Source organism: Moschus berezovskii, chromosome 10 (genome assembly GCF_049115385.1).
Source record: "Moschus berezovskii isolate FMDL1 chromosome 10, NW_MosBer_1.0, whole genome shotgun sequence".
Lineage (NCBI taxonomy): Eukaryota > Metazoa > Chordata > Mammalia > Artiodactyla > Moschidae > Moschus > Moschus berezovskii.
Window position 1 is genome coordinate 47,509,107 of NC_142469.1, and position 26,200 is coordinate 47,535,306.

The following is a 26,200-nucleotide window of genomic DNA, read 5'->3' on the forward strand; positions in this document are numbered from 1 at the left end:
TTTTCTCCCATTCTGAAGGCTGTCTTTTCACCTTGCTTATAGTTTCCTTTACTGTGCAGAAGCTTTTGATTTTAATTAGGTCCCATTTGTTTATTTTTGCTTTTATTTCCAATATTCTGGGAGGTGGGTCTTGGATCTGCTGTGATTTATGTCAGAGAGTGTTTGGCCTACGTTCTCCTCTAGGAGTTTTATAGTTTCTGGTCTTACATTTAGCTCTCTAATCCATTTTATTTTGGTGTATGGTGTTAGGAAGTGTTCTAGTTTCATTCTTTTACAAGTGGCTGACCAGTTTTCCCAGCACCACTTGTTAAAGAGACTGTCTTTTCTCCATTTTATATTCTTGCCTCCTTTGTCAAAGATAAGGTGTGTCCATAGGTGCGTGGATTTATCTCTGGGCTTTCTATTTTGTTCCATTGATCTATATTTCTGTCTTTATGCCAGTACCATACTGTCTTGATGACTGTGACTTTGTAGTAGAGCCTGCAGTCCGGCAGGTTAATTCCCCCAGTTCCATTTTTCTTCCTCAAGATTGCTTTGGCTATTCGAGGTTTTTTGTATTTCCATACAAATTGTGAGATTATTTGTTCTAGTTCTATGAAAAATATCGTTGGTAGCTTGATAGGGATTGCATTGAATGTATAAATTACTTTGGGTAGTATACTCATTTTTACAATATTTATTCTTCCAATTCACAAACACGGTATATTTCTCCATCTTTTTGAGCTTTAACTAATAGGTCTGGCACAGTGTTTTAAGTATTCCTTTCAAGGAAGCTGGACTTCTCTCCCATTTGATCTAAACATCTGGGATGGTGTTTCCCAGCCTAGTGTTGGGAGAAGGGAACTGGAGGCAGACTGGAGCAGAGGACGTGGCAGAAGAACAAAACAACCTACTACTGAGATACTACTTATGTAGTACCTTATGTACCATGGACTTTCAATTTTCTAGAGCTTCTACTAATTTGGGGGGAGATAATGTTTAATTTATTCTAAGAACACTTGAACTATGAACATGAATTCATGCCTGGTTTTACACTGCCTACTAATTGAGTGCCCTTGGGCAGTTAACTTGTCAGAACCTTTTGTCCATCCTAAGATGAAAGTCGTAGGATCTTCCTAAAATTAAATGATGTGTGTTTTGGACTTTAAATACTACCTTGCTTATTTAATACTAGCTGCTGCTGTAATTTGGAGAAGGCAATGGCAAGCCACTCCAGTACTATTGCCTAGAAAATCCCATGGATGGAGGAGCCTGGTAGGCTGCAGTCCATGGGGTCACTCAGTCGGACACGACTGAGCAACCTCACTTTCACTTTTCACTTTCACGCATTGGAGAAGGAAATGGCAACCCACTCCAGTGTTCTTGCCTGGAAAATCCCAGGGATGGGGAGCCTGGTGGGCTGCCGTCTATGGGGTCGCACAGAGTTGGACACGACTGAAGTGACTTAGCAGCAGCAGCTGCTGTAATTATTTGAGAATTGGCTCTAGGTTTTTATTGCACTGTCAGAAAAAAGAAGAGTGCTGATTTCAGTAAAAGATTAGTTTTGTAACATATGTATTACTGGATCTGCATTTTCCCCCCAAGCACTCTGACTTACCCTTGGAGTGTGCTTCAGTCAGTCAGTCAGTTCAGTCACTCAGTCGTGTCCGACTCTTGCGACCCCATGAATCACAGCACGCTAGGCCTCCCTGTCCATCACCAACTCGCGGAGTTCACTAAGAAAGGTCAAAACTCTTTAAGAATCCAGTTACTCTTTTTTTTGAGATTTATTTACTTTTTTTTTTTTCCAGCTGTGCTGGGTCTTTGTTGCTACATGTGGGCTTTCTCTAGTTGGAGTGAGCGGGGGCTACTCTTTGTTGAGGTGCACGGGCTTCTTATTGCAGCGGCTACACTTGTTGTGCAGCGTGGGCTCTAACCACCTGGACTTCAGTAGTTGCGGCATGTAGGCTCAGTAGTTGCAGCTCGAGGACTTTGTTACTCCACATCATGTGGGATCTTCCCCAACCAGGGATTGAACCTGTGTCCCCTGCACTGGTAGGTTTATTTTTAACCACTAGACCACCAGAGAAGGCCAGGTACTCATATTCTTACAGAATGTATTATTTTAAACATGGGAGTTTTGTCAGTGGATGGTAGTGAGCGTTGCACAACAATGAATGTACTTAATGGTGCAGAACTCCATACACATAAAATGGTAATCTTTATGTCATGTACATTTTACCACAATAAAAAAGCATAGAAATGGATAATAGAGGAGGTGGTTGTTGTTTAGTTGCTAAGTCATGTCTGACTCTTGTGACTTCATAGACAGTAGCCAGTCAGGCTCCTCTGTCCATGCGATTTCCCAGCTAAGAATACTGGAGTGGGTTGCCATTTCCTTCTCCTGTAGGGGAGGGACAGTTATTAACTTTGTATCTTCTTTCCTTTCAAGTTACCAAAGCTGAGGAGGAAAACATTTCTTTAAGACTTTTTGCCAAGGATCTCAGTTCTTTGGTCTTAAAGTCTGTTTTGTCTGATACTTATACAGTGACTCCAGCTTTCTTATGGTTAGTTGTAAGCTGTATATCATTCCCATCCTTCTACTTTTAACCTTTTTTTGTTTTAGAATCTTAAGTGTCTCTTGTAGACAGGATAGAAGTTTTTTATTCAGTTTGATAATCTCTGCCTTTTGATTGGTGTATATAATCCATTTTGTTTTACAGTTGTTAAAAAATTTTTTAAATTGAGGGACAGTTCATGTATAATATTAAATAAGTTTCAAGAGTATAGCATAGTGATTTACAATTTTTAAAGGCCGTATTCCATTGCATTCCCTGTGTTATACGATATACTCTTGTAGCTTATTTATTTTATGCACAGTAGTTTGTACCTGTTAATCCCCATCCCTATTTTGCCCTTCCCTTCTTTTCTCTTCCCACTGGTAACTGCTAGTTTGATCTCTGAGTCTGTTCATTAGTTTTATTTTTTAGATTCTACATATAAATGGTATCATACAGTATTTGTCTTTGTGTGTGTGACTTACTTAACATAATACACTCCAAGTCCATTGTTGTTGAAAATGGCACTTTCATTATTTTTAAATTGCTGAGTAGTATTCCATTGTAATAAACACTTACACACACATACATATATACTAAAAACCACATCTTTATCTGTTCATCTGTTGGACACTTAAGTTGCTTCCATAATGTGGGAATTGAAACAATGCTGCTATGAACATTGGAGGGCTTCCCAGGTGGCTCAGGGTAAAGAATCCACCTACCAATGCAAGAGACTCAAGAAATGCAGGTTTGTTCCTTGGGTCGGGAAGATCCCAGAGTGTGAAATGGCAGCCCACTCTGGTATTCTTGCCTGGTAAATTCCATGGACAGAGAGCCTGGCAGGCTACAGTCCATGGGGTCTCAATGAATCAGATACCACTGAGCCCACTCATCCACATGAACATTGGGGTTCAGGCATCTTTTCAAATTAGTGTTTTCTTTTTTATCTGATGTTTACCCAGGAGTGGGATTGCTGGTTCTTACTGTTTTCCACAGCGGCTGCACCAATTTATATCCTTACCAACAGTGTACAAGGGTTCCCTTTTCTTCACATCCTCCCCAGCATTTGTTATTTGTGGTCTTTTTGACAATAGCCATTTTAACAGGTGTGAGGTGATATCTCATTGTGGTTTTAATTTGTGTTACTCTGATAATGAACAGTGTTGGGCATCTTTTCCTGTGCCTATTGGCCTCCTGTGTGTATCTTTGGGAAAATGTCTGGTGAGTTCTTGTTTTTCAATCAGCTTGTTTCCTTTTTTGCTGTCAAGTTGTGTTAACTTTTTATGTGTTTTTGAGATTAACCCCTTATTGGTCATTTCATTTGCAAATATTTTCTCCCTTAATCCATTTATTTAAAAAAAACAAAAACATTATTTATTTGACTGTGCCAGCTCTTAGTTGCAGTATGAGGGATCTTCTATCTTCCTTGTGGTACAGGAGTACTTTTAGTTTAGCAACTCTTAGTTCTTGCATATGGGATCTAGTTCCCTCACCAGGGATCAAACCTGGGGCTCCTGCCTTAGGAGTGTTGAGTCTTAGCCACTAGACCAGTAGGAAGTCCCTCCATTTATTTTTAATGAAATTACCAGTATGATGGGTTTATTTCTGCCATTTTGATACTTGTTTTTTGTGTGTCTCATGTTTTTCTCTGTTCCTCCTTTACTGCTTTCTGTGTTAGATATTTTCTGTTGTGTTTAAATGAGATTCTTTTTACTTCTTAAACATTATTGTTAGTATTTGATACTGAAATTACAGTATGCCTCAGCTTTTCACAGCGTACTTCAGATTAATACCAACTTAATTCCAGTGAAATAGGAACCTTGGTCCAATACACCTTCTCCTTCCTTTGTGCTATTATTGTCATATGTGTTACATTTGTGTATGTTAGAATAGTACAGTTTTATAATTGTTTTAGGCGATTGTTTTTTTAGTCAACTAAGAAAAGAAAAATTTATTTTTTACTGTCTTACATGTTTACATATGTAGTTGCCTTTATTTGTTGTTGTTGTTTGGTTGCTAAGTCATGTCTGACTCTTCGTGACCCCATGGACTGCAGCACAACAGGCTTCCCTGTCCTTCACCATCTCCTGGAGTTTGCTCAAATTCACGTCCATTGAGTCAGTGATACTAATAACCATCTCATCCTCTGCCGCCTTCTCCTTTTGCCGTCAATCTTTCTGAGCATCAGAGTCTTTTCCAGTGAGTTGGCTCTTTGCCTCAGATAGCCTAAGTATTAGAGCTTTAGCTTGAGCATCAGACCTTCCAATGAAGATTCAGGATTGATTTCCTTTAGGATTGACTGGTTTGATCTCCTTGCTGTCCAAGGGACTCTCAAGAGTCTTCTCCAACACCACAGTTCAAAAGCATCAATTCTTCGGTGATCAGCTTTCTTCACAGTCCAACTCTCACATCCATTCATGACCACTGGAAAAACCATAGCCTTGACTAGATGGACCTTTGTTGGCAAAGTGATTTCTCTGCTTTTTAATATGCTTTCTAGGTCTGTCATAGGTTTCCTTCCAAGGAGCAAGTATCCTTTAATTTCATGGCTGCAGTTACCATCCACAGTGATTTTGGAGCCCAAGAAAGTAAAGTCTGTTACTGTTTCCACTTTTCTTCTTCTGTTTGCCATTAAGTGATGGGACCAGATGCCATGATATTCGTTTTTTGAATGTTGAGTTTTAACCCAGCTTTTTCACTCTCCTCTTTCATTTTCATCAAGAGGATCTTTAGTTCCCATTCGCTTTCTGCCATTAGGGTGGTGTCATCTGCATATATGAGGTTATTGGTACTTCTCCTGGCAATCTTGATTCCAACTTATGATTCATCCAGCCTGGCGTTTCTCTTTATGTTCTCTGCATATAAGTTAACAATATGACAATATACAGCCTTGATGTACTCCTTTCCCAATTTTGAACCAGTCTGTTGTTCCATGTAAGGTTCTAACTGTTGCTTCTTGTCCTGCATACAGATTTCTCAGGAGACAGGTGGTCTATTATTCCCATCTCTTTAAGAATTTTCCACAGTTTGTTGTGATAACTTTAGCATCGTCAGTGAAGTAAATGTTTTTCTGAAATTCCCTTGTTTTCTCTATGATCCAACAAATGTTGGTTTAATCTCTGGTTCCTCTGCCTTTTCTAAATCCATCTTGTACATCTGGAAGTTTTCAGTTCATGTATTGCTAAAGCCAGCTTGAAAGATTTTGAGCATAACTTTACTTGCATGCTAAATGAGTGCAACTATACTGTAGTTTGAACATTCTTTGGCAGTGCCCTTCTTTGGTATTGAAATGAAAACTGACCTTTTCCAGTCCTGTGGCCACTGCTGAGTTTTCCAAATGGGCTGACATATTGAATACAGCACTTTAACAACATCATGTTTTGGAATTTTAACTAGCTCAGCTAGAATTCCATCACCTCCACTAGCTTTGTTTGTAATAATGCATCCTAAGGCCGGAGAAGGCAGTGGCACCCCACTCCAGTACTCTTGCCTGGAAAATCCCATGGACAGAGGAGCCTGGTAGGCTGCAGTCCATGGGGTCGCTAAGAGTCAGACATGACTGAACGACTTCACTTTCACTTTCATGCATTGGAGAAGGAAATGGCAACCCACTCCAGTGTTCTTGCCTGGAGAATCCCAGGGACGGGGAAACCTGGTGGGCTTCCGTCTATGGGGTCGCACAGAGTTGGACACGACTGAAGCGACTTAGCAGCAGCAGCAGCAGCAAGGCCCACTTGACTTCACACTCCAGGAGTGTCTGGCTCTACTTGAGTGATCACATCATCTTGGTTATCTGGGTCTTTGAGACCTTTTTTGTATAGTTGTCTGTGTATTCTTCCCAGGGATTGAACCTGGGTTTCCTGCGTTGCAGGCAGATTCTTTACTGTCTGAGCCACCAGGGTAGCCCAAGTGCCTTTACTGCTGCTCTTTATTTCTTCATGTGGATCCTAGTTACCATCTGATATCATTTCTTTTCAGCCTGAAAGGTAAGGTAGATATGCTTGCTGTGAATTCTTAGTCTTTGTTCATCTGGGAATGTCTTAGTTAACTTTTATATTTGAAAGATAGTTTTGCTGGATGTATTAGTTTTCCATTCCTACATTAAAAATTATCATAAATTTATTACCTTAAAATACTACCTTACTAGTTTCTGTAAATCAGAGGTCTGGGCATGGCTTAGCTAGGCCCTTTGTTCAGGTTTCAGAAGGCCTACAGTCAGGGGTTGGCCAAGGTTTTGGTCTCATCTGAGGCTTGGGATTCTTTCCAGGCTCACAGTTGACAGAATTCATTTTCTTGCAGGTTATAGAATTTATAGTAGCCTTCCTCTTCAAGCCTAATGAGACTGTCACTTTGATCTAAGAGGGACTAAAGCCCTCTTTTAAGGGATTCACCTGATTTCTGTCAAACCCACCCCAAAAAGATCTCCCTTTTGATGAACTCAAAGTCACAATGATTAAGGATTTTAATTCCATCCACAAAATTCCTTCTTTTTTGTCATAAAATGTAATTTAATCATTGGACTGACAGCCATAGGACTCACTCACACTTAAGAGGAGGTGTGTATACCATGGAGTGGAAATTTTGGGGACCATGTCAGAATTCTTTCCACCACACTAAGTACAGAATTATTTGTTCTTGTGTTTGCTTTCAGCATTCTGAATATTCCACTGCTTCCTGGTCCTCATTGTTTCAGGGGGAAAGTCAGCTGTTAATCTTTATTAGAGGAAGTTGGGGGGATATGATGAGTCATTTTTCTTTTGTTACTTTCAAAACTTTCTGCTCGTTTTTGTCTTTCAACATTTTATTTATTTATTTAGGACTACCCTGCTTATTTAACTTATATGCAGAGTACATCATGAGGAACGCTGGGCTGGAAGAAGCACAAGCTGGAATCAAGATTGCAGGGAGAAATATCAGTAACCTCAGATATGCAGATGACACCACCCTTATGGCAGGAAGTGAAGAGGAACTCAAAAGCCTCTTGATGAAAGTGAAAGAGGAGAGTGAAAAGGTTGGCTTGAAGCTCAACATTCAGAAAACAAAGATCATGGCATCTGGTCCCATCACTTCATGGGAAATAGATGGGGAAACAGTGGAAACAGTGTCAGACTTTATTTTGGGGGGCTCCAAAATCACTGTGGATGCTGATTGCTGCCATGAAATTAAAAGACGCTTACTCCTTGGAAGGAAAGTTATGACCAACCTAGATAGCATATTAAAAAGCAGAGACATTACTTTGCCAACCAAGGTCCGTCTAGTCAAGGCCATGGTTTTTCCCATGGTCGTGTATGGATGTGAGAGTTGGAATGTGAAGAAAACTGATCGCCGAAGAATTGATGCTTTTGAACTGTGGTGCTGGAGAAGACTCTTGAGAGTCCCTTGGACTGCAGGGAGATGCAACCAGTCCATTCTAGAGGAGATCAATCCTGGGTGTTCATTGGAAGGACTGATGCTGAGGCTGAAACTCCAATAGTTTGGCCACCTCATGCGACGAGTTGACTCACTGGAATAGACTCTGATGCTGGGAGGGATTGGGGGCGGGAGGAGACGGGGATGACCGAGAATGAGATGGCTGGATGGCATCACTGACTCGATGGACATGAGTTTGAGTGAACTCCGGGAGTTGTTGATGGACAGAGAGGCCTGGCGTGCTGTGATTCATGGGGTCGCAAAGAGTCGGACACGACTGAGCAAGTGAACTGAACTGAACTGAACTGGGTCTTCATTGCTGCACTCAGGCTTTTTCTAGTTGCAGAGAGTGGGGGCTACTCTCTGGTTGTGGTTCTCAGGCTTCTCATTGCAGTGACTTTTCTTGTAGTGCATGGGCTCTAGCTTTGTGGGCTTCAGTAATTGTTGTACGTGGGCTCAGTAGTTGTGGCACAAAGGCTTAGTTGCTCCTCCAAGGCTTGTGGGATCTTCCTGATCCAGGGTTTGAACCCATGGCCCCTGCATTGGTGGGCGGATTCTTAACCACTAGACCACTAGGCAGTCTTGTCTTTCAACATTTTGGCCAGTATGTCTGTAAGGTCTCTTTATGTTTCTGCTACTTGGAATTCATTGAGCTTCTTGAATGTCAGATTAAAGATTTTAGTCCAGTTTGGGGAGTCATCAGCCGTTATTTATTCTTTCTTTGTCTTTTTGTGAGATTCCTATTTCACCTGTGTTGGTATGCTTGATGGAGTCTCACAATAGAAAATCTGGTTGATCTGTCTTCAAATTTGTTATTCTTTTGTCTGCCAGCTCAGATCTGCTGTTGAGCCCGTTCAGTGAATTTTTCATTTCAGTTATTGTACTTTTCAGTTCCCGAATTCCAATTTGATTCTTCTTTATAATCTCTTTTTGTTGAGATTCTCTATTTCATTGAGTCATTGTCATCATACTTTGAATTCTGTAAGTATGATTTCCTTTGGTTCTTTAAACGTGTTTGTGATAGCTGCTTTGAAATCCTTGTCAGCCTAGTCCAACAACTGAATTCCCTCAGAGACAGTTTCTGTTGACTGTTTTTAACCCCATGTGAGTTATACTTTCTTATTTCTTTGCATGTTTTATCATTTTCTGTTAAACCAAGCATTTTAGATAATGTATTTTCAAGACTGTCGAGTTAGATCACCTCTTGTCTTTCTTTCCAGGGGAGCTTTGTTGCAGTATCTTTTTTTTTTTTTAAAGGACTTACCTGCACTAAGTCTGCGGTCTTTGCTGTCACTGATATTTTTCTTGTGTGTGCATTTTTTTTTAAGACTGGCTTTCTAGGGGGTCACCCTTGGATCAGGACAGCTTTAGTGGTCAGCCAGTGACTGGTCCGAGGTTCTGCATAAACACTTAGAGCTAGTAAGGCTTGTGCCCTTTGTTAGTGGATTTGTGTGTAGGTTGGGGAATGAATTGAACGTTTAGGCAAGTAACAGGTTTGTTTCAGCTTTTACTTTGTGCCAGGTCTTCTCATGTCCATATCTCACCGATATCTCTGAGAGATCTCATATTGGGTCACAGATACATGGATAACTGTGGATCCTCACCAGTTTTTTCTGAGCCTGCATACAGCTTTGTGCAAGCACACAGCCTTTCAGACCTCCAGGGATAAGAGAACTATCAAGGCCTGTTGTTACTGTGCCATTCTCAGGCTATCCCTCCTACATTTCTGGCAAGTCTGCTGATTTGTTTCTTGCCCCAGTCAGTATTGCAACCTTGGGCTACTGCAGTATTGTTCTTCACCAGAATCGCTGTCGTTCGCAACATCACTCCTGTATGTGGAACTTCCCTGCTTTCTACATTCTACTTTTCGTCAGTGATTTTCCTTTAGCGGCAGTGGTGCTGGTTTGCACAGCTTGCCTCACACCAGTAGAACTACCATTATGAAACTGGTGGCCTAAAACACCACAGATTTCCACTGTGCTTACTTGACATTTAGTAGTTTTTCTTCAGTAAATGCTTTTTGATTTGTTACGTGTCTTCAGCCAACTTCCAGAGTTCTGATAGGCACGTTTGTTTGTTTTCGTGAGAGGGTTATTTTGACATGTTTGTCTAGTTTTATATTTGATTTTGGGGTTAAGGGTTTACCAAGCTCATCGCTGTAGCATTTCAGCAGTTCCACCTTTATCTTTACATTTTTTACTGAAAAATAAAAAGCACAACCTGAAAGTTGAGAATCATGTTTTATTCAGCAGACCTGCTGAAGATTTAAGCCTGGGAGGTAAACTCTCGGATAGCTCTCAGGGACTGTTCTAAAGAGGCAAGGAAAATACATAGTTTCTGCAACAAATGCCAGGTGCTTGTAACATCAAAAGATTACTGTTAATTAAAGAAAAACAGACATCAAATTAATGAATTTAGTGCTTTCTATGATGGGAAGTTGCAAGAGTCTGGGCTTAATGAAATCATATCTTTGATATGCATGTTAACTATCTAAGACCAGTATCAGTATCTTGCTGTTCTCTGTCCTGAATACCCTCAGGGCGCACAGTGGGGAGGGGGCAGCTTCAGTGACTAATGGCTTGATGGACTCCGTGTCCTTTGTTTCTGATGTGGCAGGAGACAGTTTTAGTCCCCACTCATTATTACAGGTTTTTTCCCCTTAGTTTGGCATTAAAATTTTTATTTTATATTGTAATATAGTTGATTTACAATGTTGTATTAGTTCATATTATGCTTTAATGTTAATTTATGGGTGTTCAGAAGCACTTTTTGTTGTTGTTCAGTCGCTCAGTCATGTCCAACTCTTTGCGACCCCATGGACTGCAGCATGACAGGCTTGCCTGTCCTTCACCCTCTCCTGGAGCTTGCTCAAACTCATGTCCAGTGAGTTGGTGATGCCATCCAACCATCTCATCCTCTGTTGTCCCCTTATCCTCCTGCTGTCAATCTTTCCCAGTATCAGGGTCTTATCTTTCCTTTTTAAAATTTATTTATTTTTTAATTGAAGGATAATTACTTTACAGAATTTTGTTGTTTTCTGTCAAACTTCAGCATGAATCAGCCATAGGTATAAGTGTATCCCCTCCCTCTTGAACCTCCATCCCATCTCCCTCCCCATCCCACCCCTCTAGGTTGATACAGAGCCCCTGTTTGAGTTTCCTGAGCCATACAGCCCATTCCCATTGTCTATCTGTTTTACATGTGGTGATGTAAGTTTCCGTGTTACTCTCCATACATCTCACCCTCTCCTCCCCCTCCCCATTTTCATAAGTCTGTTCTCTATGTCTGTTTCTCCACTGCTACCCTGCAAATAAATTCTTTGGCACCATCTTTCTAGGTGCCATATGTATGCATTAGTATACAATATTTATCTTTCTTTTTCTGACTTACTTCACTCTATATAATAGACTCTAGGTTCATCCACCTCATGAGAACTGACTCAGAGGTGTTGCTTTTTATGGCTGAGTAACATTCCATTGTGTATATGTACCACAATTTCTTCATCCTTTCATCTGTTGAACCATGAACTATTGTAAATAGTTCAGCATCAGGGTCTTTTCTAAGGAGTCAGCTCTTCGCATCAGGTGGCCAAAGTATTGGAGCTTCAGCCTCAGTATCAGTCCTTCCAGTGAAGATTTAGGATTGATTTCCTTTTGGGTTGACTGATTTGAGCCCATTACAGTCCAAGGCACTCTCAAGAGTCTTCTCTAACACCACACTTCAAAAGCATCAATTCTTTGGTGCTCAGCTTTCTTTATGGTCCAGTTCTCCCATCCATACATGACTGCGAAACATCATAGCTTTGACTAGACAGACCTTTGTCAGCAAAGTAATATTTCTGCTTTTTAATATGCTGTCTAGGTTTATCATAGCTTTCTTCCAAGGAGCAAGAGTCTTTTAATTTCATGGCTGCAGTCACCATCTGCAGTGATTTTGGAGCCCAAGGAAATAAAAAAGTCTGTCACTGTTTGCATTGTTTCCTCATCTATTTTCCACAAAGTGATGGGTTCGGATGCCGTGATCTTTGTTTTTTGAATGTTGAATTTTAAGCCAGCTTTTCACTCTCCTCTTTCACCTTCATCAGGAGGCTCTTTAGTTCCTCTTCGCTTTCTGGCATAAGGGTGGTGTCATCTGCATATCTGAGGTTATTGATATTTCTCCCAGCAATCCTGATTCCAGCTTGTGTTTCTTCCAGCCCAGCATTTCACATGATGTACTCTGCATAGAAGTTAAATAAGCAGGGTGACAATATAGCAGTCCGTTGTCCGTGTCCAGTTCTAACTGTTGCTTCTTGACCTGCATGCAGGTTTCACAGGAGACTGGTAAGGTGGTCTGGCATTCCCATCTCTTGAAGAACTTTCCACACTTTGTTGTGATCCACACAATCATAGGCTTTAGCATAGTCAATGAAGCAGAAGTAGATGTTTTTCTGGAATTCTCTTGCTTTTTCTGTGATCCAGCAGATGTTGGCAATTTGATCTCTGGTTCCTGTGCCTTTTCTAAATCCAACTTGAACATCTGGAAGTTCTCAGTTCACATACTGTTGAAACCTAGCTTGGAGAATTTTGAGCATTACTTTCCTATCATGTGAAATGAAGCACTTTTTATGCAATGCTTGACTCACTGGAAAAGACACTGATGCTGGGATTGACTGGGGGCAGGAGGAGAAGGGGACGACAGAGAATGAGATGGCTGTATGGCATCACCGACTCTATGGATGTGAGTTTGAGTGAACTCCGGGAGTTGGTGATGGATAGGGAGGCCTGGCATGCTGTGATTCATGGGGTCGCACACAGTTGGACACGACTGACGTGACTTAGCAGCAGCAGCAATCAGCTATTACTTAGCTCCTTGCACAGTACTTGTTGAAATATTTATCTCTTCGCCTACTAATAGACATGTGACCCTGAACAAGTTTCATAACTCCTCTTTTTAAGTTTATTCAGCCATGAAGTGAAACCCCAAAGGATTAAATATGACGTGTGACATAGTATTTGCACTACACTAAGTATCCAGTGATGATATGTGTGATGTATTAATAGTTCCTGTTTAATTGAGCTAAGATGCTGCTGCTGCTGCTAAGTCACTTCAGTCGTGTCCAACTCTGTGCAACCCCATGGACTGCAGCCTACCAGGCTCCTCCATCCGTGGGATTTTCCAGACAAGAGTACTAGAGTGGGTTGCCATTGACTTCTCTGAAAGATGCTGTACCTCAGATTTATAGGAGGAAAGTAACTTAACATGGTCACATGGTCATACTGTTGAGTTTCAGAGGCGGGCTTGAGCCCTGGTCTGTTTGATTAATTTATCTGGTTTTGGGTGTGTTTTTTGTTTGTTTGTTTTTGGCTGCTTCCGAGAATCAGAAATTGTGTTACAAATTTGTGATTGGCTTCTATTATGTTAAGTCTACAGTCATACAAAGGAAATAACGATTGTGTGTGTACTCATATATATTTGCTTCCATTTGGTTCCTCCAGCATGTATCATGTCAGGAACTTCCACAACAAAAAGTATTACAACAGTTATTTAAACCTTGAGTGTCTCTCTGAAATACAACCTTAATGACTTTAACCTTGAATACCTTAAGTGAATGGGAAAAACCGGGACTTTACACTTTTCATCCACATCTAAACTTGAAAACTTCTGATACATAATAATATAAGCAATCATGAAAGTATACATAGAAAGCGTTTCTATTATCTTTAAGGCCTTTAAGCCTAACAGGTTGTACATACATGTCTTTAGCATAATAGTGTACTCCCCAGATTGAATACTGTCTTATAGAAACTCCCCCATGGTATCCACTCTTCTTAATGTCTACTTTTTAACCCTGACTTACCTTTCTCTGTATAAAATCTGCTAAGTCAGGGACCTTGTTCATATATTTAGTCAGCATTCATAATTCTCAGTAAATGCTTTGTATTTTTTGTACTTATTAGCATTCAAGGTAGCATCAGTTTAATGATTTATGAGACTTCATAGTCATAATTAATATTTATAAATTCCATGACTTAAAATATATTTGCCATACTCTCAAGTAGGGTTTGGGGCTTTAAAGGTGAAAGATCTGGAATGACTTCCTTTTCTGGGAAACTTCACAACACAGCTTGGAAAGGTCAAGGAATGGAAACTATGTGAAGAAAAGTGTACTCTAAAATGAACCTAAATTATAACAAAAAGAACCAGAATGCCCTGCTCTCCAGTGCTACCCAAGAAACACTGATTACACCTAACAGTTAATGAGGATCTGTTGGCCAGAAGTTTTTTTAAATTATACCAACCTAATTATTAATGTATTGAAACTTTCGATGACAAGTTAAATTCTTTTGTGCTCTTAGCTGTGGTTTATTCAGAGGATTCTTAGTTACTATTTCTAGTAAAAAGGTCTTGCATTGGTGATTTGAGTATTTTCAGGTTATTAGAACAATAATCATTCTGGGGGGCCTTATGAAAGGAATAAAATATTTTAATGGCACCGTTGTCAACTTGTAAATGTAAAACACACATGAGTGTGGTGTTTAGTATCATTGTCCAGTTGCTCTTATTACAACTAATTATTCTCCTCTGAATAGAGGAGAAAGGAGTCTATTACTATGGGGATCATTCACGTCATAGAGAATTCAGTTCAGTTCAGTCTCTCAGTCATGTCCGACTCTTCGCGACCCCATGAATCACAGCACGCCAGGCCTCCTTGTTCATCACCAACTCCCAGAGTTCACCCAAACTCATGTGCATCGAGTCAGTGATGCCATCCAGCCATCTCATCCTCTGTCGTCCCCTTCTCCTCCAGCCCCCAATCCCTCCCAGCATCAGAGTCTTTTCCAGTGAGTCAGCTCTTCGCATGAGGTGGCCAAAGTATTGGAGTTTCAGCCTCAGCATCAGTCCTTCCAATGAACACCCAGGACTGGTCTCCTTTAGGATGGACTGGTTGCATCTCCTTGCGGTGCAAGGTACTCACAAGAATCTTCTCCAGCACCACAGTTCAAAAGCATCAATTCTTCGGTGCTCAGCCTTCTTCACAGTCCAACTCTCACATCCATACATGACCACTGGAAAAACCATAGCCGTGACCAAACGGACCTTTGTTGGCAAAGTAATGTCTCTGTTTTTTAATATGCTATCTAGGTTGGTCATAACTTTCCTTGCAAGGTGTAAGCGTCTTTTAATTTCATGGCTGCAGTCACCATCTGCAGTGATTTTGGAGCCCCCCAAAATAAAGTTTGACAATGTTTCTACTGTTTCCCCATCTATTCCCATGAAGTGATGGGACCAGATGCCATGATCTTAGTTTTCTGAATGTTGAGCTTTAAGCCAACTTTTTCACTCTCCTCTTTCACTTTCATCAAGAGGCTTTTTAGTTCCTCTTCACTTTGTGCCATAAGGGTATGTCATCTACATATCTGAGGTTATCGATATTTCCCCCATCAATCTTGGGACTCATTAAATACCCTTTTACATTTTTTTAAAATAGTTTTCCAGGTAATTTTTCGAAGAAACACCTCAAGTTCATTCTTTTATAAGTGGCAGACTCTTTTATACTATCTATTCCTAGAGGATTATCAAATTACTGTAGAGAAAGCAACTCAATCTTAAATTACAACTGTTATTTTAGAATGTTGCCTTTGTTTAGAGTAGAAAATCTTTAGGTTCAGCTCATTGGATCAGCTTAAGTTATGGAGGAACATTTCCTTTGCTGAATAATCCAGAATCAGTGGATTTTCTGGGAACTTTAGCTACTCAGAAAATAGTAAGAACTGATAAGGAAGCAAAAAAGTATAAACAGCAAAGAGTTTTATAAAAATTCAAGTCTATTCACTTTTTAGGTATCACATGTTTTTGTACGTGAAATACTTTGCTCTCAATCTCTTCATGTTTAGCATGATTCTACCAAAGTCAGGTTAGTGAATCAGTTATCTGTTGCTTTGTAATAAAAACTGAAAAGTTGATGTCTTAAAACAACATTCATTTTATCACATTTCTACAGTTTTGTCAGACCTTACAAGGAATAGTTCATCTCTGTTCTTGATATCCACTGGAGCAGCTTGATTGGGGCTGGAGGATTTATTTCTAAGATGATTCAAGTCATTTGGCTAGCTGGCACGTTGTTGCTGGCTACCATCTGGGAGATAAGCTGAGGCTATTGATCAAGTCCTGAGTTTTCTTCCATGTGGATAGTTATATTTCTAATAGAAAAATGGTGGCTGGGTTCCAAGAGATGGTATCTTTATGAAGAAGTGTTCCAAGAGGATGAGTCTTATTGTAATTAATAAATATTTGCTAATATGCCATTGACCAGAGACTGTCACATGGCCAAGGTGATATGGGAAGGAAATGGCAATTCACTCCAGTATTCTTGCCTGGAAAACCCCATCGACGGAGGAGCCTGGCGGGCTACCGTCCATGGGGTCGCAAGAACCAGACATGACTTAGGTACTTCACCACTACCACAGGAAGATATGGAGGATATAGAAAGAAAGAGAGGCATTGTTTATTGTAAGCCACCAAAGTAATAGCCTGCTCCAGTTCTATACCTTCTCTGTCTACAGCAAAGTAGCCTCTCTGAAGGACAAACCTTAACATTCATAGCTTTTGACCAGTCATTTTACCTTTAGGGGTTTGTTCTAAAGAAAGTGTCAGTTCTCCAGATCAATACTAAGGCTTCATCTAGCTTTCACCCAGTACATTTTACCCAGAGTCAGATAACTGGTTGATGCTGGAGTTGGGATTTAAAACCAGGTTGTCTGGTTCCAGAGCTGTGTGCTTTAACCCTGTCCTATATCTCTCAGGTAGGTGATATCTGTATACAATCATGGCAACAATATCAAATGAGAAGCTAGTATTTTTAATAAGAATAAAACCTGTATATATAAAATCTGAAAGGATATACAGTTGGCCCTTAAACAACATGGGTTGAACTGCATGGGTCCTCTTATTTATGGATTTTTTTCAATAGTAAATACTACAGGACTACACAATCCATGGTCAGTTGAATCTGTGGATGCAGAATTGCAAATATGGAGGAACCATGTATACAGAGGACCAGCTATAAATTATACTTGGATTTTAAACTCTCAGGAGGGTCGGTGTCCCTAACCTCCAGCATTGTTCAAGGGTCAGTCATGTATTAGAATGACATATCTGCAAATGAGCATGTACCACTGTTCTTTTTCCTTTTTTTGGTATGGATACTTCCTATGAGCCTGCCATGCAAACTTAACCTAACACATTCATCTGTTTATGTTTTATGTCTGTTTTGTTTCTACCCTGATTACTTTAGTGTGGGTTTCCACCCTTTCGTCTAAACAGTAATGTCTACAATGAATTATAACTGATAAAGGTTTTAAGTCTTGGAAGACAACTTTGCTCTCTATCCAATCCCCCAGTTTTATGCTGTAAATATCTCTTAAGGAGTTTTAGATCTCTGTAATCCATATGTGCCTGGTAATGCATACATAGAAGTTTAGAATACACTTACTGAAAAGGGCTTCTTTTGTTTTTATTTATTATATTTACTTTTGGCTATGCTACGTCTTCATAGTTGTGCAGGCTTTCTCTAGTCGTGGTGAGCAGGGGCTTCGTTTTGGTGCGTGGGCTCCTCATTGCTGTGGCTTCTCTTACTGTGGAGCACGGGCTCCAGGGTCCCAGGCTGCAGACGTTGTGGTGCAAGGACTTACTTGCCTCTGGCATGTGGAATATTACTGGATCAGGGATCAAACCCTTGTCCCTTTCATTGCCAGGTGGATTCTCAACCACCAGACCACCAGGGAAGTCCAGAGCGTCTTAACTAGTATTCTTTCACTGAATTCTACATCATAGTTTTATTTTTGGTGACTTTGCATCCCATTTCCATTGTTCTTATAGTGTCAGTTCCAAATCCTTGAGGATGTAAAATATTGCCCATATCTGTCCTGGCTAAACTAGAATCACTGGGGATCATATAGATTCCTAAGCACCCAGTATTCTGTTTCACCTTTAATAAGTCTAGGGCAGTGGTTCTTGACCATGGTTGTATCTTAGAATCACTTGAAAATACTGATGTTTGGAGTCCAACCCATACTAATTTGAATGAGATTCTCTAGATGAGGGCACTTAAGAGTGTGGGGATGGGAGTGTGTTTAAGACCTCTTGAAGTGATTCTTACAATTAGGCAAGTTGGAAAGAGACGGAAAATAGTTCTGCACTTTAAAAATTGTTCAAAATAGGTCTTAAGCTATTACTAGGCAGTTTTCTTTCAGCAGAAGCTTGTAGGATTATGTAAGTGTTCAAGAACTATTAAGAACAAATTTTCCTTTACAGTAGAGTTATTACTGCACAATTTCATTAAAGGTTGCTCACTGAAGATCTTGCTTGAGCTCACAAATAGATCTTGTCATTCACAAATGAAGAATGTGGACAAATTAGAAGACATACATGAAATTACTTGGTTTATACATTAAACTAGTCTCAATAATGTCTTCTCTACTGTTTCAGAAATTATACCATAAAGGATACTTCTTTTAAAATAACAGGAAATTGTATCACTGGAAGGCCACGTCCTTATTTAAAAAAGAGAAACTAAACACAATACCTTGGCTTAATGACAATCTACATTTCAAAGGTTCTCCAGACTAAAAGCTTATTCTTTGCTTAAATGACTTCTCCCAAGCCATATTTAGAGTTCATCTAGGTTATAAACCATATCTCCAGTTATTCATGCTGTTCCAGATTGGGTAAAACAAGTATCAAAAGTACTGAAGGGCGAGGTAATAGCTTAAGCACTTCTCAGCTTATCCTTTATCTCTAGATGTAGATATTTGAAGAAATACAGCCTTTTAATGAGAACTGAAGTGAGGCATCCACTTACATCTCTTAGGATTGGTTGAATAGAGTATGGCCTATTGAGTATACTTTTGATGTCGTTGCCAGTCTCTTTTTTCAAATGTACACATGACACTATCTGAAGAAATGCTAGAAACACCTAGTAAACATTTTTTGAATATCTATTGTTATGCTATATTCAGGTGACCACATTTTGAGGCTTGGTTTTCTGCTTGGCTATCAGTCATAATCAGGTTACATATCGGGTATCTGTGAGCTGCTGACTTTGATAGGTCAGCCTGTGTAAGTGTGTAAGACCTAGCTTTTTTGGAGACCAGTAATGTGGCCATTTCCTCTGTTTGAACGTGAAGGGAGCACTTGTTTTAGAGCTCTGTACCATGGTTTCAAAATCTTTTCTGAAGTGTATAGTGTCCATTTGAATCCTGATGGTTTTACCCTATGTGGTTAGTAATACCTTGTGGGAAATGACTAGCAGTTTCTCTTTTATATAAATAGCAGTTTAAGAGTATCAGGCATATAGGCATCTCTCATAACATTTTATCCCTTTGGACTTTTGTTTTTGGTATGTTATTAAGAAAAGTAAAGAGCAATAGAATAATTTTGAACAGGGTTATGTGTGTTAGTATGTGTTAGTCACTCAGTCGTGTCTGACTCTTTGTGACTCCATGGACTGTAGCCCGCCAGGCTCCTCTGTCTGTGGAATTCTCCAGACAAGAATACCAGAGTGGGTAGTCATTCCCTTCTTCAAGGGATCTTCCTGATGAGGGATCGAACTCAGGTCTCCTGCATTGCAGGTGGATTCTTTACCTTCTGAGCCACCAAGGAGGGGAGCCTTGAATAGGGTTACTCTTGTTCTTTCCTAGTTTTCTGAATGTCCCAGGTTTCTTATATAATGATTAGTCCATCACCTTTTCATAAGCTACACAGGAGCTTGAGAATTGCCCTGAATTTTGCGTAGGATAAGTAACAAATATCGATGGCTTCATTCTAGCCAAGTAGACTATAAGTCTTAATTTTTCTGAATCAGCAGATTGCAAACTTAATGTACTTACACATCTGTTGTTCACACTGTATCTGGCAGAATGGGGTTTTCCTGCAGTAAGCCCGTCTCTGTCCTGATGCTTAAAGTCAGGCAGATAACTTCCCCTAAAAGTGAATTCTCTAAGAATTCATTCTGTGCTTTGCCCGTTCCACAAGTTTTAAATTTAGCTGGGTAAATTCCAAATGGCACTAAATTTTATTATGAAAGGTAAGTACAAGGAAAAAAAAAAACCTCAATAAGAGGAAAAAAAGTAACTTTACATGGGAGAGATCTAACTGACCTCACCTTCACCAAGTAATTGAACAGCAGGACAAGCTGACATCACGTTCTTTCTGATGTGAGATACTGAGAAGGCTTCAAATTGCTGCCGATAGAACATTCCTGACAAAGATGAACGCCATGGAGCTCATCATGAGAAAAAGGACAAACTCAGGGGTATAATATCTCTCAAATATCTGGCCTGCACTCTTTAAAAACTGTCACTGTCTTAAATGGCGAAAGGGCAGGAGGATTGCTCTAGATTGAAGAAGACTTAAAGAGGTAACAAGGCATATATAATATAAATAAGCTACAGGGATATATTGTATAGCACAAGGAATATAGCCAGTATTTTATAATGACTTTAAATGGGGTATAACATCTAAAAAATCTTGAATCACCATGTTGTACATTCAGTTCAGTTCAGGTCAGTTGCTCAGTCGTGTCCGACTCTTTGCAACCCCATGAATCGCAGCACACCAGGCCTCCCTGTCCATCACCAACTCCCGGAGTTCACTCAAACTCATGTCCATCGAGTCGGTGATGCCATCCAGCCATCTCATTCTCTGTCGTCCCCTTCTCCGCCCACCCCCAATCCTTCCCAGCATCAGAGTCTTTTCCAGTGAGTCAACTCATCACATGAGGTGGCCAAAGTATTGGAGTTTCAGCTTTAGCATCAGTCCTTCCAATGAACACCCAGGACTGATCTCCTTTAGAATGGACTGGTTGCATCTCCTTGCAGTCCAAGGGACTCTCAAGAGTCTTCTCCAGCACCACAGTTCAAAAGCATCCATTCTTCGGCGATCAGCTTTCTTCACAATCCAACTCTCACATCCATACATGACCACGGGAAAAACCATAGCTTTGACTAGACGGACCTTTGTTGGCAAAGTAATGTCTCTGCTTTTTAATATGCTATCTAGGTTGGTCATAACTTTCCTTCCAAGGAGTAAGCGTCTTTTAATTTCATGGCTGCAATCAGCATCTGCAGTGATTTTGGAGCCCCCAAAAATAAAGTCTGACACTGTTTCCACTGTTTCCCCATCTATTTCCCATGAAGTGATGGGACCAGATGCCATGATCTTTGTTTTCTGAATGTTGAGCTTCAAGCCAACCTTTTCACTCTCCTCTTTCACTTTCATCAAGAGGCTTTTGAGTTCCTCTTCACCTGATGTTGTACATAGTTATGTTAAAACTGTGTTATAGTTAGGGCTTTCCAGATGGCTCAGTGGTAAAGAATCCACCTGCAATGCAGGAGACATAGGAGATGAGGGTTCGATCCCTGGATTGGGAGGATCCCCTGGAGAAGGAAATGGCAGCCCTGTTTAGTATTCTTGCCTGGGGAATCCCATGGGTAAGCAACCTAGTGGGCTATATTTCCTGGGGTCACGAATGAGTTGGACACGACTTAGTGATTGAGCACAAACACATAGTTATAGTTAAAACATAGTTAAGACTGTGTTATAGTTTTCCCCCAAAATGTTATTAAATAGTGGTGACATTTAACTAGGATTTGGCTTATAATGATTAACAGAAGCCTATTTTGAATGTAGAATAAAATAGTTTTTATAGACTTTGTGGATTCCAAGCAGCCAATTTAACTTTTTGGGGGGCAAATGATTATAATTCTCTGCTTTTTAAATGTTAATTTGGGCCACAGCCCTGACATAGCTTTAAATTATTGTTAATTTGCAGTTGCTTATATATATGACAATGGTTAATGTAAATATTTATAGGTACTTTTGTCTTTGCTTTGCCAGACATTCATAACTCCATGAATGGAATTGAAAAATCTAAAATAGACCGAGGTTACTCAAACTCACTTTCAGCATCCACTAATACCACATACCTATACAAATAGCTGCCAGGTGTGGCTTAGTTTATGGTTTTTGCCTAATGATTGGCTTTAGTTTTGCCTGTCTTAGGTCACTGCTCCTCAAATGCTGTTATTTAATACAAATGGCTGAGTTTGACACTTTTACCTATTAGGTAAAATGACCTATAGATGGAGGAAATAGTAGTTTCTAGTTTATGCTCAGCTTGAGAAACTAGAGCAACTTTTCTTAAAATTCAAATGTAAGGATGAGAAAATACTAAATCTTGCCTTTTAAGTTTCAAAAGGTTAGTCATCTTAACAGCGTTAAGTCTCATTTACATCTAATTTCAGAATTCAGCACTTACTTCTCTCTGGATAAATCAGAAGCATTTTAAATGATCTCCAAAAGAAAAACTTTAAAGAATTTTTGCTGTAATTTGCCTCAGTCTGTCCCTTTCCCATACTCTTCAAGCAGATAAAACTTAAAACTAGCTAGAGCCAGCTCTTTTTCTTTCTAAGGAATAATTGACATGTTAGTTTCAGGTGTACACCATAATGATTTGATATTTGTATACATTGTAAAAATAAGTCTAGTTAATATCTAGCATTATACATAGTTACAAAAATAAATAAATAATGCTTTTGTGTGTAATAAGAATGAGCCAACTTTTCATGCTGCCCTTTAGTGTATATGTAGCTAACTTGTTGAATTAGTAGTAACTTCTGTTCTTTGGGTTTTTTTTTTAAAGATATATTCCTGTTCAGAGATGTTTATTAACTCCTGGTGCTCACAGGGAGATACCTTAGCCAGATATTCAGGCTTTCAGTTTTATTTCCCACCATCTCCTATGATTTAGAATGTACAAGAATTACTCCCTGAATACACTGTTTTCTTCTCTGCATATAGTTCATGGTATTTTCATCGTTCTCAACTGTCTTTCTGTAGTATGCCTGACTCCATATGTTAAAAGAATACTGACCAAGTTCCTTTATGCTTTTTTAAAAAATTATACAAATGGTATCATGCTATAGATGCTGTTCTGAAACTTCCTATACTTAACACATCTCAGGGAAGCTTCCTGATTAGTCTTTGGCAGAGTTACATTTTGTAAAAGCTGTATAATATTTCATTTTATATTTATAGCAGTTTAATAAAATTTTCAGTTTCTGGGCTTTTTTTTTTTTTTTGCTACTATGTAAATGATGTTCAAGTGAATTTCTATTCAGTGATACCTTTTTGCATATGTGGAAATATTCATAGGATAATTCTTGGTGGAATCATTGGCTCAAAAGATAATATGCATTTAAAAGAGTGATAGATGTTACCAAAACGCCCTTCTTTAAGGTTGTTTTCACTATTAGCAGTAAGTTTTTTAGATGCCTATCTTCACCATCATTGGGTATTAAAATTGAATACCTGCCTGTCTGATAAATGAAAATGGGATCTTACTGTTTTGACTGTCATTTCTTGTGTGAGTGAAGTTGAACGTTATTGATATACTTTTTATGTCTGTCAGTTTATTCGTCTTTTACTAGTTTTTAAGTTCTTTACATTTTGATAAAATTATCTCTGTTTTATATAGCAGATATTTATCTACAGTTTTTGGTCTTTCAGCTTTGTTTTTGTTTATGGTGTATAGTATTTTTATACTACATGCTTATAACCAAATATAAGCTTCATAAGGGCCAAGACTGCATCTTACTCATCATTATATTCCCCATCTTATCTAGCACTATGCCCTTTTGTGGATGTTCTTAAACTGTAATAATAGTTGAATCCTTCCAAAACTGTAGGAGAAAAACATTACTCTTACTCTTTTCTCTTTCGAAAACCAAAATACAATATTTTATAAGGGTTAAATAAGTTGAAAGTTATCAATCATGAGAGTTTGTAATTAAAAGTGATAGTTCAGTGGCTTAAACAAAAAAAACTCAGCATCTTTTATTTGTATGCTGATCAATTTGAATTGAAAATCCTTGTGATGATCAAGGAGAAGTCAACAGGCACACTTACCACTCTAAATGTAATGGGCAAATAATAAAATTACTTGATATGACTTTATCAAAACTCTAAAGCAGTCTTCATATAAAGAGAAATAGCCAGCTGAGAAAACTATAAAATTTTCTTAAACTAACCATGATCCTTTTTTAATATATAATCTTCAATCTATTACCTAGTCATAGAAAGGAGTGGACTTTTTCTCCCTCCCACTACCCATCTATTACAGTGAATCAGATATAATCATGATTGTGTCAAAAGTTCAAAAGGGAAAATGGAGGTAAAATGAGCTGAATTGGCATTCTTTCCTCAACATTGTACCTGTAAGCTTGATATGTTGTTTCAGAGATTAACTTTATAGACTTCCGTACCCAGAAGTATGAAAATTCTTAGGGAACTCTTTTCACAAGCTTGATCTTAACATACTGAATAAAGAGAGCAGCTAATCCCTTTTGTAAGGTAATTTGAGAGGAGGGAATTCAAAATGTAAAATCTCACCTGCAGAAAACACTCTATTCTGTAAAGGCCTTTCTATCTTTAGATACTTAAAAGACTTAATATTTTAGTGTGAAAGGGTGAACTTGGTTAAAAAGCCAATGGGTGAAATTAGAGAGAAATAATCCAGTGCTTTCTTTCTGGGAATTACCATCTTGCTCTCCAGGGGACCTAATTTTATTCCCTGTGGGTAATGAGAATACCCCTCTTGTACAGCAAGCCAGCATCTTTAAATATAAGCTTGACTTTTAGTATAATAAGAGTCTTGTTAGGTGCAATTTTGCTCTTAGTCATTAATACAATGAACAAATGTTGTGGTTACCTGGGAAAGAAAATTCAAGTGCTTTTAAACCTCTTGTGAGATTTGGTTTCATGCTTGAAATGTATACAGTGTTATGCCCAATAGCATCTGTAGAAGATTCCAAGCTATAAGGTGTACAACATAGAGAAGTTAATACACGCTGGAAAAAATTGAAACCACTACAAAACGGGTTTAAGGTCCTGAATAAAAAGCTTTTCTTTTACTAAATGACACTTGCTAGAGCATTAAGTTTAACAAGTCATTGAACTTTTCTTAAGGGGAATTTTACATGATGATGATGATGTCTCTGTTAAGAAATCAGTCTTTCCTTTCGGTGGCACTTTTTCTTTTCAGCTTTAATACAGTTTGCGGTTCTCCAAGTGCAAAGACCAGATAAAGAACAAAATATAATCTGAGAGTATACAGTATTGAATAGCATTTTCAGTATATTATGGCATTAATTATGTTAGGTCATTTGCACCAACTTTGTGATATGTGCAATTAAAATCTATTCTTGATTCTTTAAGTTTAGAATTTGACAGAAGTGGTCTTTCTTGTAAAGAATAGTCTTCTATTCCGATGTAACCTTAAAGTACTGGGCATTATGTTTTCATTTCCTAAAGTTGCCCTCAGTCTGAAAGCTCTGGACCTTATGTGTATGAGTCCTGATTTCCTGTTGACAGTAAGAGCACACTGCGCTCTTTCTCTGCTGTTTTTTAGCTTTTTTAAGAAGACCATTAAAAATAATCATGCTTTATTCTTTTCTTTCATTATGAAACTTCTAATCTAGTTATAATAACAAAATATTTTGTATTTCGTTTCAAACTAGTAAAGCTCTGTTTCCCCTATAAGCATTGTATACTAAACTGTATAGCAGTCAGAGCTGGCTTCATCTCACTCCTCTGACATTTTTACCACTTACTGAAAATAGAAAAAATGACCTGTATTTAATGACATCCAAAAGCATATGTACAAATGTGCATTTAAAAAATTGTATTCTGGTATTTTTTTATTTGTTTCAGACAAATCTGCCTATTTTCAAGCTGAAGGAATCTACCGTTAGAAGAAGATACAGTGACTTTGAATGGCTGCGAAGTGAACTAGAAAGAGAGAGCAAGGTACGAATTATTTGTAATGTTACTTTAAAGCAAAACATTCCAAATTTTAATGTTTAGATCTCTCAGGAAAATAATCTTAAATAAAATGAGTAAAAGCAATATTTCCCCCCCCAAATAGTTCATTTTATTTCCTAGGAGATGGGGAAGTGTGTAGTTTTTCCTTAAACTCTTCCTTCTCATGTCTACTTCAGTGGCCCACGGAGGCCTTTGCTGACTCACACTTACATGACACTTCTTAGAACTTTCTTGCTATTGCTTCCTTCCTTTTTCTTGTCTTCTTGTTCACTTTCTCCTCCCACCCTTGCTAAGTTTCTCTTAGTACATCTCCTATTGCATTGTTATTTGCAGCTTTGTTTTTTTAACTGACTCTACATTTTTTTTATCATCACACATTTATATATAAC

At 38.9% G+C, this 26,200-nt stretch overlaps 1 protein-coding gene across 1 annotated transcript in view; it reads left to right on the plus strand.

Moving 5' to 3' along the window:
• The window catches only part of SNX3 (sorting nexin 3), a 53,133-nt gene that overhangs the window by 15,905 nt on the left and 11,028 nt on the right, over positions 1-26,200 (plus strand). The window contains exon 2 of the mRNA XM_055433187.2: positions 25,701-25,796. Coding sequence (XP_055289162.1) covers positions 25,701-25,796 — 96 coding nt within the window. The remainder of the gene's footprint in view (positions 1-25,700; positions 25,797-26,200) is intronic.